Here is a 16,148-nt window from a genome sequence, read left to right as displayed (position 1 = left end):
ACGTGTATATATGCGTGTTTTGCTTGCTTTCCACCTCCACCAACCACTACTCCGTTGCAAAATAATTAACGATTGCACTTCAACGAAAACGTTATCAAAAGTACATTAATCGCAACATCAGTTCACATTAACTCGTAGTCGTGCACGTAAAAAGTCGATGATTCGTACGAACCGGCCGGGAAACAAACACTCGTGGATATTGAGTTATTCCATACTACTATAATCACACGGAAGCTCTCCTACTAAACATTTTTTTTTTCGTGCTTCTCACGTTGTGCTATAGTTCGTACTTGTGAAATTTCGGTCAAATTTATTAATATTATTTATTTCTCCGTGTAACACACATTCCTTTTACCGCGAAGACAACTGATCGTATTTAACTCGGTTTTCGAATAATTAAAGTTGCTTATTTCACATCCGGTGTACATAATTGATTCGCGAATCGCTACAACAAGTTTTCGCGATAATGTCTTCGCCCCACGTTGACGACGGTGTGTCGGACATCGTGGACGACGTTTACACTATAAGTTTTTGGGCCAAGATATTGGTGAACTGTGGTCTCGTGGCCCTCATCACGTTTCTCCTGATGAAAATATATAAGAAACGCAATGAGCCTCAAGAAGAAGAATTGGAGGACATAGTGCTGCCAAAAATGAAAAAGCGAGATTTCACCATCCAGGAGTTACGGGAGTTTGATGGTACCAAGGGTGATGGGCGTATTTTAGTCGCAGTCAATGGCAAAGTGTTTGATGTGACCAAAGGGAAACACTTCTATGGACCTGGTACACACTACCTACATATAATAATTACATACCAAACACTTGGATTTACATTTGTTTGTCATGCTGTAAAAAATTGACATCTGATTCGTAGGAGGTGTATATTCTACATTCGGTGGACATGACGCTTCAAGAGGGCTAGCTACATTTTCTGTTAGTGGTAAAGATGAATATGATGACTTGAGTGATTTGAACTCATTGGAACTTGAGTCTATGTTGGAATGGGAGACTCAGTTTATGGGTAAATAAACTTTTTTTAAATCAATAGTTTTGTTTTAGCGTTTATTATTATGGTCTTATTTTGAATTTCAAGAAAATTAATGGCTGATTATTATATATATGTACATATTATAATAAAACAAAGATTTATAAATATGATAAAAATCTAGCAGGTTTAAGAATTCAACACTTCAATAGTAGATGAATATTAAAGATAAATTCAAATGATCAGAATAAAAATGATATTAAAATATTATATTAAGGAATCATTATAAGTACATATTATTGATTTATTTATTTATACCCTTCATATTAAATATTAATTATGAAAGCTAAAGCTATAATTTAGTAATTTAATACATAAGCCTTGTAATATATAATTAATAGGTAATAAGTAATGTATATATGATAAAAACCCTTTAAGTTAATGAAATTATAATGACATTAATTAACAGTAGAAATCATATAAACAACTTTTACTGATTCTTCTTTTCAATTAAATTACAATGAGTTTTCTAATGTAAATCAATTTTTTAAATCTTTATTAATCATAAGTATATATTTTATTTTCAACTAAGCAAAAATATAAACTTAGATGACAAATTATTTGTATATATAAAACATTAATTTTTTATAAATATGTATCTACTTGATTAAATTTACATTTTTAGAACTTTAATTTTTATAATTTATTTTTGTGTTTTTAAGTTTTGAAAGTTTAGAAAATTATATATTCTAATTGAGTACCTTTATATTGCATTTAATAGAAAATATTATAAGACACTTAAATAATAACTTATTGGTTGTAACTTTTTAACTAATAAATAAAAAAAAATAGGTCATTATGGGTCATACTGATAATAATAAAAAAAAAATTTATTTATATAATATACTCTGAATATTTACATGTTCAAAGGTACCTATGTTTGTTTGTATGTACATTTAAAGTGTATTTATTATATTCATTCATAGATAATATTTAATTTAACTTATCTTTACATTTTTTTTTAAATCATAAATTATTCATTGATTTTATAAAGAATATATTGACTGAATTATAAAAATATTTTATATTACAAAAATATACATTTGCATAACAGTGACATTTCGAATTTATATAATATATATTTGAGCTCTTCCTTTCAATGTAATACTTTTTATAACTGTTTTTAAAATTTAATAATAGAAGTCTACCTATATAATTTTTTATATTCTCAATTTTATGTTTCAGAGGTGTATTAAACCATAAAACCTTATAAACCATAAAAAAAAAAAAACAATAATATTTTACTCTGTGAATGTAATTATAAGCAATTACCCTCACCTATAAATTATAATACTGTATTCCATATGCTTTGCATATTATATTTTTATCATAAACAGTTACAAGGTTATAGGTATTTTATCATTTTATATTGCAATATTCATGTTATTACTTTAAAATTATCATGAGTTAAATTATTTAATAACGATTTTGCAGTTTGTATTAAAACTAAATTTTCCTGAAATTTTATTTTTAAAAAAAAAAAATTATTTTTATTGATACTTGATAGGGAGTATTTTAATTATTTATGAAATATTGTAATTTTGTGTTTAAAAATGTTAGCTTTTACTTGACCAACTTCTTATAAGCAAATAAATTAATGATAATTTTGAATATAATAATATATATTTTAATAATTTTTTTATATTTGGGCTTACAAATATCTTTGTTAATTATTGATTATAAAAAAAACTTATAACATTTTATATTGAATGTAAATTAAATATTGAATGCCTATAGGAGACAAGGAAAGTACAGATACCTTAGTCAATAGTAACTCTTAAATGTCTGGGACCTATTCTTCACTAATGTGTTGCCTCAAATATTTTTGTATATGTAATTTATTTACAATTAATTTTGTATGTTTTTTATTTAAAATAGAGAAATACGATTATGTTGGACGTCTTTTAAAACCAGGAGAATCTCACAGCTATTATACAGACGAAGAAGAAACTCCTACAAATAAACTTCATTTGGAAAATCCAAAACAATGTGAATCTGAAAAACCTAAAACTGAAACTGCAGACCAACCTTTAGATAATAGTAATGAAAAACAAGATGAAACCAAATCTTCAAATGGTTTAGTCAAACAAGATGATAATCAAACGCTTCAGAAATAGTACAAATTATTCAAATTAACATCCCAGTATTTTTTTCAACTATGGGGGACTGAAGAGTTACATTTGTAACGGTGATGGGATTCATAATATACTATAATGGTGTTAAAGTCTTTTGTATTTGTACTTAATTATATGACTGAATTCATTTGTTTTTGAATCATAATTGTTTTCTTTTTTGGATCTTCATAATACGAAGAAAAATGAAGGCAAAAATCAATAAATATTCAATATCTTTTAATGCATGGTATTTAAAAAGTTTAAATAAAGAAATGAATTTGGTTTTGTTCCTTTATTCAATTTTTATTGGATACGATCAAAAGGTAAACATTTTATTTTTTATAACTACATATTATTAAGTAATAAATGTATGTCATTTTTATCTTGTAGAGGTATTGAAATGCATTCAATAATTATGTAATAAAAATGTACCATTATAATATATTATGGGGGAATGGAATTAAGTATTTTTAAAAAAAAAAAAAAAACTACCAAAACTAAAGAAGCATAACTACTTTAAAATAGCAAAAATATTTCAATACTATTATAGTTTGTATATTTTGCTAATTTACATAATATAATTGTATAGCATGCACAAAATTTACTTTAAAATATAGCTTATATTGAAAACGTATTTTAATGTATAAATTTAACCATTTTTTGGAATAATATATACTTTTTATTAATATGGGTTGTTATGTGATGAACATTAATAATATTTTTATTTTTAAGTTAACTGAAAATTTACGATATTTTCTTGTACAACATATTGGATTCTTATAATGTTGGTGTGTTACAATTTATAAAATTATATATGTATACTTATAATATATTTTTCTTATAATCTTTCTCTGAAAATACTTCTGTAATGTTAAAATTAAATGTTAGTTTTTACATAAAGGTTTCATAAAAGTAAATAAAAGCGTTTTATATTTTATTTTCCTATAATGCTTTATTTCTAAATCAAAATTCAACTTGAAAGTAGCAAAAAACTAATGTAAAAAGTGAACTCCATAATATTATTGTTATAATAATAATATCATAATAATATTTACAAGAAAGTCTTAAAAGGTTATACGGGTATATGACACTTAATTTACAAAAATGTAATTTTTGGTTGTAAACTTAACAGTTATAAATTACAATTGTATTATTTTGATAAAGTATATTGAATAGATGATGTTATAAGATATTGTATGATTTATACAATAACAATTATATAAAAAATTATAATTATAAAATAATTTTATATTTAAAAAGAAGAAAAAAAATTAATTGAGCTATATCAATACTTGATCAGGAGATAAAAATGGATATTGTTGAAGTATTATAATAAAAGCTATAAAATAAAAATATTACAATATATGTATCAATTTTAAAATTTAAAAACTGTAAATAGATGAATTAAAAATATATTCGATGATAATATTCTTATCAACTAATTTATTTATGACAAACTGAATATAATAGTCATAAATGACAAACATGTTTAAATTAATTTATATCTAAATTGCATATAAGTTATAAATTTTCTCTGTTATAAGTTATGACAAAAGTAAATACTTGTTTATTACTTTATAATACTTGCTTACGGCCATACCTATAATCTTATTAGTTTAAAGAGGATAAATATTTAAGACTTACATTTTATCTAAAAATTGGAATAAATATTAATTTTATAGGAAGCTGTATTATTGAAGTTGCTCAAAATAAAATGTAAGAATGTTACAATGAAAATGTGTTTGCTTACTATTCTGATAACCTTTGGTATATCTGATGGTATATTTAGATATCAATTCTGATACCTAAATATTAAATTTTATATGCATACACTGTAGAGTTAATCTTTCTGTAACTTTATACGCATTATATGTATAATAGTAAGATGATTCTATATTTGTAATAGAGTATATACAGTAGATGTTTACTCAATGTTCATATAGATAGGTTGGTACTTAATTATGCAAAAAACTACAAACTCAGTTCAATGGAAACCTTGATAAAATACATATGATAATGCAGGGGTAAGTAGGCAAGTAGGTGGCCATACCCTCCAAAAATTGTTTGCTTGGGCCTCAAGCTATATTTGTTCAGGTAACATGAATTGCTTGTTTTCTAGTTTATATAACTTATGCCCGCCTAAGCTTTTAGGCCCTTAGTCCACCCCTGTTAGTATTAAGCAGTTGATCATTAATGAAGTGCAAGTTTCTTGATACAAAATACCTAATGCAAAATCAAAAGCTAAGAAAAAAAAATTGTTTAGGCACCTACTATAATATAGACTTTGATAATTGGCACTCGTGGATATACCTGTAGTTATTTATTAATTCGATTACCTTTATTAGATGATAATTTATTGAGCAAGTTATAAACAACAAGAAATTATATACAAAATCTCGAATCTAATAGAACACTTGTTATGGTATTTATGTTTTAATATATATATTTAATACCACACCAAAAGTAAAACGTATACAACGACCGATAAAACGCGGTGATAGGTGTCTTCACACGGCGCAATACCGCACAATTGGTATAACCAGTCTGAGGAATATTCCATGAGAGAATTCGTTCTACTTTCGCACGAATCGTCTTGGTGCATGGGTATCGACGATAACATAAATAAAATATGAATATGGTGAATTATGATTAATGAATAATGATTATTGAAATTATTAATGATTTATTATTAATGACCCTACTGAAAATTCATTGAAATATATTAGAATATCCACGCGCACGTAACATAATTATAAATAATAAATCAAAATCTATATAAATAAATGTGAAATATTTATCTCTCAAATTTTCTGAAAATACTCATCCGATAATCATGATTTTTTTTTTTTTTTAATTAAATAGTTCATCGCGGAACAGATTTTGAGCTTGATTATAACTAAATTAATTAAATAATTATCTATTTGTAATTGTTTATATTTTTATACCTCACGGCGTAGCGTGAAAATAAAACTCAGACGTGACCTCAAATAATATACTCCATTAGTAAGCAAGAAATAAAATATAAAATTAAACGAAAAAACGTTTAAATATTAAATAAGTGGCGACATCGCATTATTTCAGTAGGTACTTTTATCTTTTTATTTTTTTTTCCGCTATTTCATTTAATATATGTCTCGGTTCTCTTATGTCTGTTAATTCCAGTCGGTTTCCATTAAGTGGACAAGCGATTTCAGGTAACAGACATTCCAAATAAAACCTGAGGATTTTATGAATTATAATGAATGTATTTTTTTCTTTTTATTAAATTCATTATTTAGTACTAGATTAGGTATAATGACTATATTTACGTTTTCAGTTTTTCCTCCATTTTTGTTTTCCAAAATATTTCATTAAATTAAATATTCTGTACGTTTATCTAGTTTGAAGAATAAATTATAAAATGACAATTGATACTATTTGTTATCCGCAATTGCCCTATAACTTTAAAATAGTATTTATGGTCCTTTTTTAGTTCTACTACATTAGGGTGATGAGATAAAATTAAAATAAATCCGGGACAATAAATTCTAACTTGACCTAATCGTCCTATCTAACTATAACTACTTAATATTTTTATCTTAACATTTTTTACTATTAGGCTTCTTTATGAAATATTAAACACTAAATATTAAAATTATAAAAATAGGAAACATACTTTTATTTTCAACAAAAACTAATTTTAAAATTTTAAATACAATTTACATATTTTTGTACCTACTTCATAGTGAAATAGTGACAGGTAAAATTTTCTAAGCTTTATCTTCAGCTGTCATCGTGTATTTTTGCACGATGTTTGCATTGTTGTATTTTATTAAATCATAATTTTTAGTCATAATATAAAATTAAGTCATTATTATTCTTACTCGTTTATTTTCTACGGTTTATTAATTGTTTTTGTTTCTCTATGGACATTTTATTTCAATTATATTATTTTCGTCGATAAGCCCATTTCACCAAATGTACTTATTAATTATGGTATAATTAGTTGTATATATTTATTTTTATTTTGAATTATAATTTAATTTATTCATACCTGGACTAATTAAGATCAATTTTTTTTTAACGCATCTTAGGTAATTTTTTGAATTTAATGCCACTACAGATGCTTCGACTCTAGTAGCATAGTTTTTTTTTTTTTATGTAAAGTTTATGCGTTTCCCTCCGACATGTTTGTTAATTAAACTATTTAGTTGCTCGCAGGGATTATTCCCCAAAAAAACTTTCAAAAAGTAAAAAAACGCCAGCTCAAAATTAGAACAATTTTATTCTTGCATATCAATGAGCATAATGGAAACGAGAAAATTAATAACGCGATGTGTCAATAAAGCGCGTATAGTGTCACAATTGAAGAATTATTATCATCGAAATAAAATTGACAGTCTTTAGATAACGCCGTCAACAACAGTCCAAATTATTCACAGATTATTCCGGGAAATCTAGTTTGAATGAATTACGATAAGAAATAATCTAAAATCGTAATATAAACCTATAATAATATAATACATACTACTATTGATTATAGATAGTATATCTATAATCAATGATACTACCTAAATACGACTGTTCCGATTAGTAATGGTAAACTGCTATTTTGTAATAACAACTGATAATTATATAAAAGTTTAATATAATCTATGATAATATATTATATAATGCTTATCATTAATTTTAAATTTGATATTTTAATAGCAGCTTATGTGTATCATACCAAATAGCAGTCTATTAGTTATATATATATATGTAAGTGGCGTATATAGGGAAGGCCTAGTGGGTTACAACCCCCCCTGAAATGTTTTAAGAAATTTAAAGATTATTTTAAACGTATGTTATATTTTAATTTATGCTTATTGAGAATTTACGTCCAACGTCAAATCGTTTTGGGACATTCTGTAAATGAAATGTAGATAAGTACCAATTGTGTCTGTTAGTAATTCTTATATAGTAGTAGTAATTTAACTCTGTCCATAGTCCATAGCCCTTCCCGAAAATATTTTCTGTATAAGCCACTGATATAAATATATATTGATATCTAAGTATACCATTAGCGTCGATAACACGCGAATTATCAATGATCACATGTCACAGATATATAGAATAAACTTATTATATCTGTGAATTACGTCTTGCCAGCCGCCAATATGCTACTGCTATTTTTCATATTATATTGAGTGTTCTAACTTTTAAAATAATAGCGAGTAATATTAAAATAAAACAGAGTAGGAAACTAGGAAAACATAAAAACCAAAATACAAAATTTAGTAATCACTGCTATTGTTGACACTGAATAGCAGTCTGCGATTGCTATTGTAAAATAGCAATGCTATTATTTACTGCTACTGCTATTTCTTACTATCACTAGTTTCAACCCGTCGTTACGGTGCTGGGTTTATATATACAAGGCAGTTTTTTATTTATTTTTTTATAACTTTTATTAATAAATCTAGCTAAACAATTACAAAATATTAACAATCAAAAGAAAACTGACAAACTGAATATTAAATAATATAAAGTAAAATATACTAAAAATAACAATTTATAGTATATAATAAAAACAATCAGATGATTAAGCCAGCATCCTGAATAAAATAAATAATTATGATAATGAGATAGAATTTAAGAATTCTAATTATGAATTTAGAATTAAGAAAAAAGGAATTAAGAGATTGTAGACAAGAAAATGAATCTGATGCAATTAAAAACTTTTTATTTGAGAAGAAACAGATACAATTAAATTAAACAAATTACTTAGGTAAAAATAATTTGGTTCATTCATAATCCATAATTATTTAGTTTTCATCATATAGGTTATATATGTACATACTGTAAACTACTACTGTTTTGCATGACATGATACTTTAATTTTTTTTGCATAAAATACCATATAAAACAAGTGAAATATAAAATACAAAATTTTACATCACTAGATACTCATGTCAATAATCACTATTTTACAATGTATAATCTAGCAGTAAATATTATATAGCAAGTTAAATCTACTTTTCATTACAATTAATTTTTAGTATATACCTATCTATAATATACTCAGGAATAATAACCATACTGTAGCTTATAATAAATATTCAAAATTAATTAATTCATACACCTACTTCATATAAATATATTAAGTATATAATACAATTACAATAGAATAAAAGTATTTATTCAATGTAATAAAACATTATTTTTCCGTATTATAGGTACTTATATATGTTACGGGCAAAGTATACAATTTAGGCAATATAGATAACGGATGATATGATTTAATGAAATATTATAAATCGTAAAACATAGTTAAAATAAAGTCAAATTATTATCTAAAAATTATTATCTGTAACTAGTTTGTTTGTTCTTATCGTATTTTTACAATGGGGGTGTCCGCTTGTCCACATACTATACGCGTGTACGTGACATAATATATTATTACTATATTTACTGATTTATAAGTTATATTATAGAAAGTTGTAGTGATTATCGTGCAGTCGGCCTTTTACCTATTCTCAAAAATAAACTATTTAGTACACGTGAATCGTTTTTATAGTGCAGGTTAATTCATTTAGTGTGTACCTAACTACTTATTCGAATATGGAAAAGTTTAATGAAGATTTAAACAATTTGTTAAAAAAAAAAGTTCAAATATTTCATTTTTTACCAAGTTAAAATTTTATCAATTAATTTTACATAAAAATCAATTAAAAAACAATTCAAAGAAAAAAAATGAACTGAATGATTATAAACTTTTAAAAAAATATGACGTGTTAAAAATTTCTGATGTTAATAAGTTAATTGTACCAGTATCTGAAAACAACGAAGTTATATATTATGTACATAATGAAGAATTATTTGATGTTATATATAAGGTTCATTTATCGATTGGACATGGTGAACGAAACCGGATGAAACACGAGGTAAATACAAAATATAAAAATATCATCAAAGATATGATTATGCTATACTTAAATAGTTAAGAATCATGTAAAAGAAAAGGAAGCACAGCCAAGAAATGATTGGTGGTGCAATCAATTATATCTACTGAGATAAATTAATCAATAATATAAATGTATGTCATACATACATTATTCATTGATTTATCATATTTCATTAAATCATATCATCTGTTATCTATATTGCCCAAATGGTATACTTTGCCTATAACATATACGTAGTATATCCAAACGGTAGATCACACATTGTAAGGAAACTATACAATTGATCATTTATAAAAATTATGTACTCTTACCTGAATTAAAAATCCATTTTTTACGAATCGTTTCAATTTATGCAATTTCAAATTCTGGTTACTAGGTACGCGCAGATTTACCACAATCCATGTACACACATTTATTACCACTTTTACGAGACATATTTTAAAAACTAAAAAATTAAAGAGTATCAAAAGAAGTAAACCTACCATTAATTCGTCAACCGTAACTTAAAAAATATATAAAAATATAACAGAATATTGGTTATGATCAGAGTGATAACTGGGGGTACCATCAATTATTGATGACGCTACTAACGCATTCAGATTTCAGGTTCCCAAAAACCACATTATATGAATACAGATGGTGCACTTCAACGATTTCTCAAAGAGTAAACAAATCGTGGACACTTTTATGGAGCGTGACCAACTTCTGTGATCAATGTGACCACATTCAAGAAATAAGTACATGATTGTACCGAACATTTTACCATAATAATGAGCCATATTATTTACTTAAAAAAATTACTTAGAATTATGGTTGACATTTCGTGGAACCACAACAAAAGTCATTGATGCTCGTTTAGAAATAATAAATTATTATAAAGAAATTTATTTTTCTACTTGTGGACACGCTCCTTAAAAGTGTCCGACTCTTATCGCTGAATTTACTAGGGAGTGCACCATCTGTGCCATACTATAGTATGAATACAGTGGCGGGTGCAGAGAAGGGTTTTGGGGGTTCAACCCCCCCCCCTAGAAATGAATGGATGATTAATTTAAAATGTAGTTATCCTACCTTATGTAACTTAAAAAAAATGAATTGTAAAAAATACGATTAAAATATGTTAGAAAAAAAATGTTTTGTTAAGAAAAGTGAATTTGTAATAATTTGTAATTTTCCAGACGTTCTAAAAGGTATTAGTATTTAAAATTCAAATTTTTAAAATTCTATGATGGCAATACTTCGTAAAAATAATGCGTGTTTGTAAGTCACTTATTATCAGTAAGTAAAAATAAGTAAATATACGTAATCGATATAATATTATTTACAATGGTACATTATGATTGACGGTTTCCCTAAATTTTGTGTTGTATGGTCATGTGATAATGATCGACAATAGTCAATCTATAGTCAATAGTCAATTATTTCAAAATAACGGTAATCAGGCCTTAAGTATAAGAACAAATCATTGTACACGATTTTAATATTTTTATTGCCAACTGAAATGTAAAAATAATAACCGTTACACCACCAAAATGTTTAGGGAAATCCATTATGTTAATTACGGACGCAACTCGACACAAATTAAAACTATGTCATTGAAAAGTAAGAAGTTGTGGAATTAGACCTATATTTATTTATATGATCATTTTTTTTTTTTTTATTATTTTATTAAAATGCATATTACGATCTATACAATGTGATAACATTGATAAAACGATATCATCATTTTCATTATAATTGCCGATTATTACAGATAAAATAATAAAATTGTAAAATAATCAAGATTAATTGATAGACACTGGATATACTATCCATAGGACTATCTGCTGAGTTAATACAGAATAGTATTAAAGTATATTAACATTTTTATTACTCTCATATTTCTCCATACTCTAAGTTCAAAGTACCATATTTTAATCTTTATTGAACGAGAAGGACAATAAATTAATTGTAAGATACAGCAGTACTAAATTATGGCACCAAAATTAAATTCTTAAATTAAGGTTTACTACAGCTGATAGAGCAAAATTGACAGGTAGCTTATTTTATTTTATATAATACTATATCTACTACTATCTATACTGGTTCCTATTCAAAGAGTGAGTTAATAAAACATTATGTAAGATATTAATTAATAATTTTACATTGAATTGTTTATAACTTGTATATTATATTATAATATAATATATTGTTATATTATAATATATTGTTGAATTATGTAATAAATCTAAAATACATACATATTGAAAGACCAATTTCCCCATCGTTCAAGCTTCAAATGATAAATTTTGTTTTTTCCAAAATTGTACATAATAAGTACTTTTTCCCCATGATTAGTACTTCAGAACCATTATTAACAAACTAGTACCCACCATACAAAAATCCTAGATCCACCACTGAACCTTTTAATTTCCGATAATTTATTGTTTTTTATTATTTCTAATTTATAATCATTTATTCAGAAAAAAAAATCAAGTACATTTTTTCTAGTATTATTACTTTAATAAATAAATTATTTAATTTTGGTACTTATAGTATGTTTTTTTTTTTTTTTACTCTATTTTATTTGGTATTTGTACAAAAAATTGCAATTACTAATTAATTATGTACTGAATAATATTATTGGAAGGTATAATAACCTACTTCGTTATTATTTATTTAAATATTTTATTTTTGTATATTTATTTAAATATCAATTGTAAATTTTTATTTTTATTATAAACAACTAGGTATAGTTTTTTTAATAAAGTTTTGATTTTAGATTATCAATTTGGTCTTTGACTATATGGTACAAGAGATGCTACCACTTGTGACGTGCCAAAAACCAGCTTTTAGAAAATTAATTATGGGCCTTTCTGGAGTATCAGGTACATCTTTACTCCCAGATTCAAGAGTAATGGGCAAGGAATTAAATAGATATGAATAGATATGAATCTTATGTGAATATGTTAACCGATTTAATGTCTAAAGTAAATTTCATTTATATAACAGTTGACATATGGTTTTGTAAGAACAAAATCTATCTAGATATGACGTGTCACTTTTTTGATGAGAATACTTACAATAGGTATTCATTTAGTATGGGTTGTTGGCGTATAAAGGGCAGTCATACTTATATAAATATAGAACACGTAATAGTTGAAATTATTAAAACTTTTAAAGTTAACAGTTCCAAAATATCTCACATAGTGACAGATAATGCCTCTAATTTTGGAAAAGCTTTTCGAACTTTTTCTTCGACACCTACAAATAAAATTCAGAGTAGTTCAAGTTCTCTAAGTAATTGGTTTAGTAGTAGTAATAGTAGTGATGATGAATCAAACATGGTAGATAGTGATTCTGACAGTGATGTTGATAATGCTAAAATTTCTGACTTCTCAAATGTATTTTCTCGCTCTGAAAATAATATAAATTATAATGATGATGATGATGATAATAATATTTCTTTACCCGAGCATCTAACTTGTGCTGCTCACACTCTAAGCTTGATTGCTACTTCTGATATTGCCTACCTAAATATGAGAGTATATATATATATATATATATATATATATAATATATCTGAAGAAGATTTAAATATAAAATTATATAAATTAAATCAAATAATATATGAAATTGAAGAAGATTATGAGTTGTTAAAAATGAATAATAATAATGTTGAATGTAATTCGAATAAAATAAGTTGAATAAATAAAATAAAAAAATTAATACGTACCGAACACATGAGTGAAGAAGAAAAACAATCAATAATTGAAATTTGTGAACAATATTCCGAAATATTTCACTTAGAAGGGGATCACTTAATTTTTACAAATGCCCCGGAGCATGACATTAAATTAAAAGATAATCAAACACCAATTTATGAAGATTACCCTATTCGCAACAAGATAAAATAAATTCACAAATTCGGAAAATGGTATATGACGATATTATAGAACAATATATGAGTCTGTGGAATACACCTTTATTATTAGTAAAGAGGAAATCAGACGCGAGTGGTAAACCGAAGTTTAGAGTAGTTATAGATTTTAGAGGTAACTTTAAATGAATTTCATCCACTACCTAACATAACAGAAATATTAAATCAATTAGGACAATGTTAATTATTTAGTGTAATTGATTTTGCGTCAGGATTTTATCAAATTCTATTATCAGAATCATTTCGGTAATCGTATTCATAGAAATTATAGAATAACGTTTTATGATATTGTTCAGACATACTCGACAGGATACGAGGATATAGATACCTCGTAGGTACATCATTCATTAGTAAGTAATAAATTAGTAATACATTTTAATAATTATATATTATGTATACTGAATTTCATATATTTCAACTATTATTTAAATAACGAATCAAGTTACTCAATAACACTTATTCAAGTTATAACACTATATATGCAGCTATAACACTTATTCAAGTTACAGCTGCATTTTTTTTTTTTTTTTTGTATCAGGCTTCATAGTGGTGACTATGAGTAAGACTAGAGTAGTTTTTATGACTTGCTTACAATTTAAAGTATAGATGTATAAAACAATAAAACAAAAAATATATGTATATAAAATGAATAAATAAATAAATATGGTAGGGTGAGTGTCTCGACTAGATGTTTCATTTGCCTAAAACTTGGCCACGTCCTTGGCTTTCTGATTGGCAGCTGTTAAGTTTTCCAGCGTGCAAGGTTCTGGTGCCAACGGGCATATCAATTTATGTGCCATCATCTGAGTTGTTCCACAGTGGCAAAAGGCATTCTGATCATTAAGGTATCCCCATTTCAACAAACTATCTTTAGACCTTCCAACTCCCTCTCTCAGCCGATTTAATAATAATTCAATAATAATAATAATAATCCATCAATTATTCATGGATTATAACTATCTTTAAAATCAGTTTGGTAAAAGGTAATTGCATCTGATACATCAGTATAGTTAGAATTAATCACATAAAATGGCATAATATGTTGAAGACTTAAAAGAACTTTTTTATGTTTGGTAAATCTGTTAGTTAATGATATAAATAGCTTATCAAGATATGGAATAAATAAACTGATTCTAAAATACACTTCTGGAGAATAGTTTTGTCTATGATTTTGGTACCGACAATTTTTGGCATAAATTTTGTAACGCCGAGGTTATTAGCTACATTAAGGGCAAATTTAAATAATTCTTTAAATTTTCTGTTGACATTTGATCTTATCTCACTGATGACTGATTGAAAAACTTCTATACTTTCAACAGCTGTACATAAATCAATATTAGGCTTTTGAAGATTAACAAATAATTGGTATGTTATACTTAACAATTTGTCAACAGTAAATAGAGTAATAATAAATTTAAAATCGCACATTTTTTTATGGAAAGAGCGAGCCATTGAACCATTGTCTTTATTGTCAGTTATTATTTGTTCTAGAGGAGCTATAATAGGAACATATTATCTTTATTATAATTTTATACCTCAACAACAACATACCTACTAACATAGAACAACAACAATAATAGTGGGTACGGGCCATGGTATCATATAAATATATAATTATATAATGTAGCAATATGTATTAAATGTTTTCATTGAATCTGAAATTCCACCATGGGGCCTGGCCTAGGGCCCTTCTATATACGCCACTGGCTTAAAGATGTCGACATTTGACGCAATATCCCGCAGCTACGGCAGTGCCTTAAATCGCTTTGTGTTTTTAAACGCGTCTGTTGTTGTTCCCAATGAACGATTTCGAAAATCAAAAGTGTTATGCATAACTTTAATTGATTAACAGTGTTGTCTCCGTAAACCGTTTAATACGATTGTTAGTTTTGCTTACGGCCGGCAATAACACTAAAAGAACATCGAACCGTATTATGATCACGTAAAACGGTCATTTCACGGGAACATAATGTTATCGTGTACAATTTATTGTAACAATCGTTTTTAAACTGACTGCCGACTGGCAACGACATTTCTTGTTTTAGCAAAAAGTGAACGTAATTTAAACATTTTCCGTTAGCTTTCTGGAAGGGGAGAGTTTAAAAATGTGTTAATTTGGTTGTTGCGTTGAAGGCCTATTATGTC

At 26.0% G+C, this 16,148-nt stretch overlaps 1 protein-coding gene across 1 annotated transcript; it reads left to right on the top strand.

Annotated features, from left to right (window-relative positions):
- The first annotated feature begins 51 nt into the window (after positions 1 to 51).
- LOC112689738 (membrane-associated progesterone receptor component 1-like) lies at positions 52 to 3,399 on the top strand. The gene is made up of 3 exons (XM_025563565.1): positions 52 to 782; positions 874 to 1,020; positions 2,923 to 3,399. The coding sequence occupies exons 1-3, from the start codon at positions 467 to 469 to the stop codon at positions 3,159 to 3,161; spliced, it is 702 nt and encodes a 233-aa protein (XP_025419350.1). The 5' UTR covers positions 52 to 466; the 3' UTR covers positions 3,162 to 3,399.
- Positions 3,400 to 16,148: the final 12,749 nt, after the last annotated feature.

Source organism: Sipha flava, unplaced genomic scaffold (genome assembly GCF_003268045.1).
Source record: "Sipha flava isolate LNK unplaced genomic scaffold, YSA_version1 46_pilon_pilon, whole genome shotgun sequence".
Classification (NCBI taxonomy): Eukaryota; Metazoa; Arthropoda; class Insecta; order Hemiptera; family Aphididae; genus Sipha; species Sipha flava.
The sequence above is the reverse complement of the archived record's forward strand: the minus strand, read 5'-3'. Positions and strand labels throughout refer to the sequence as shown.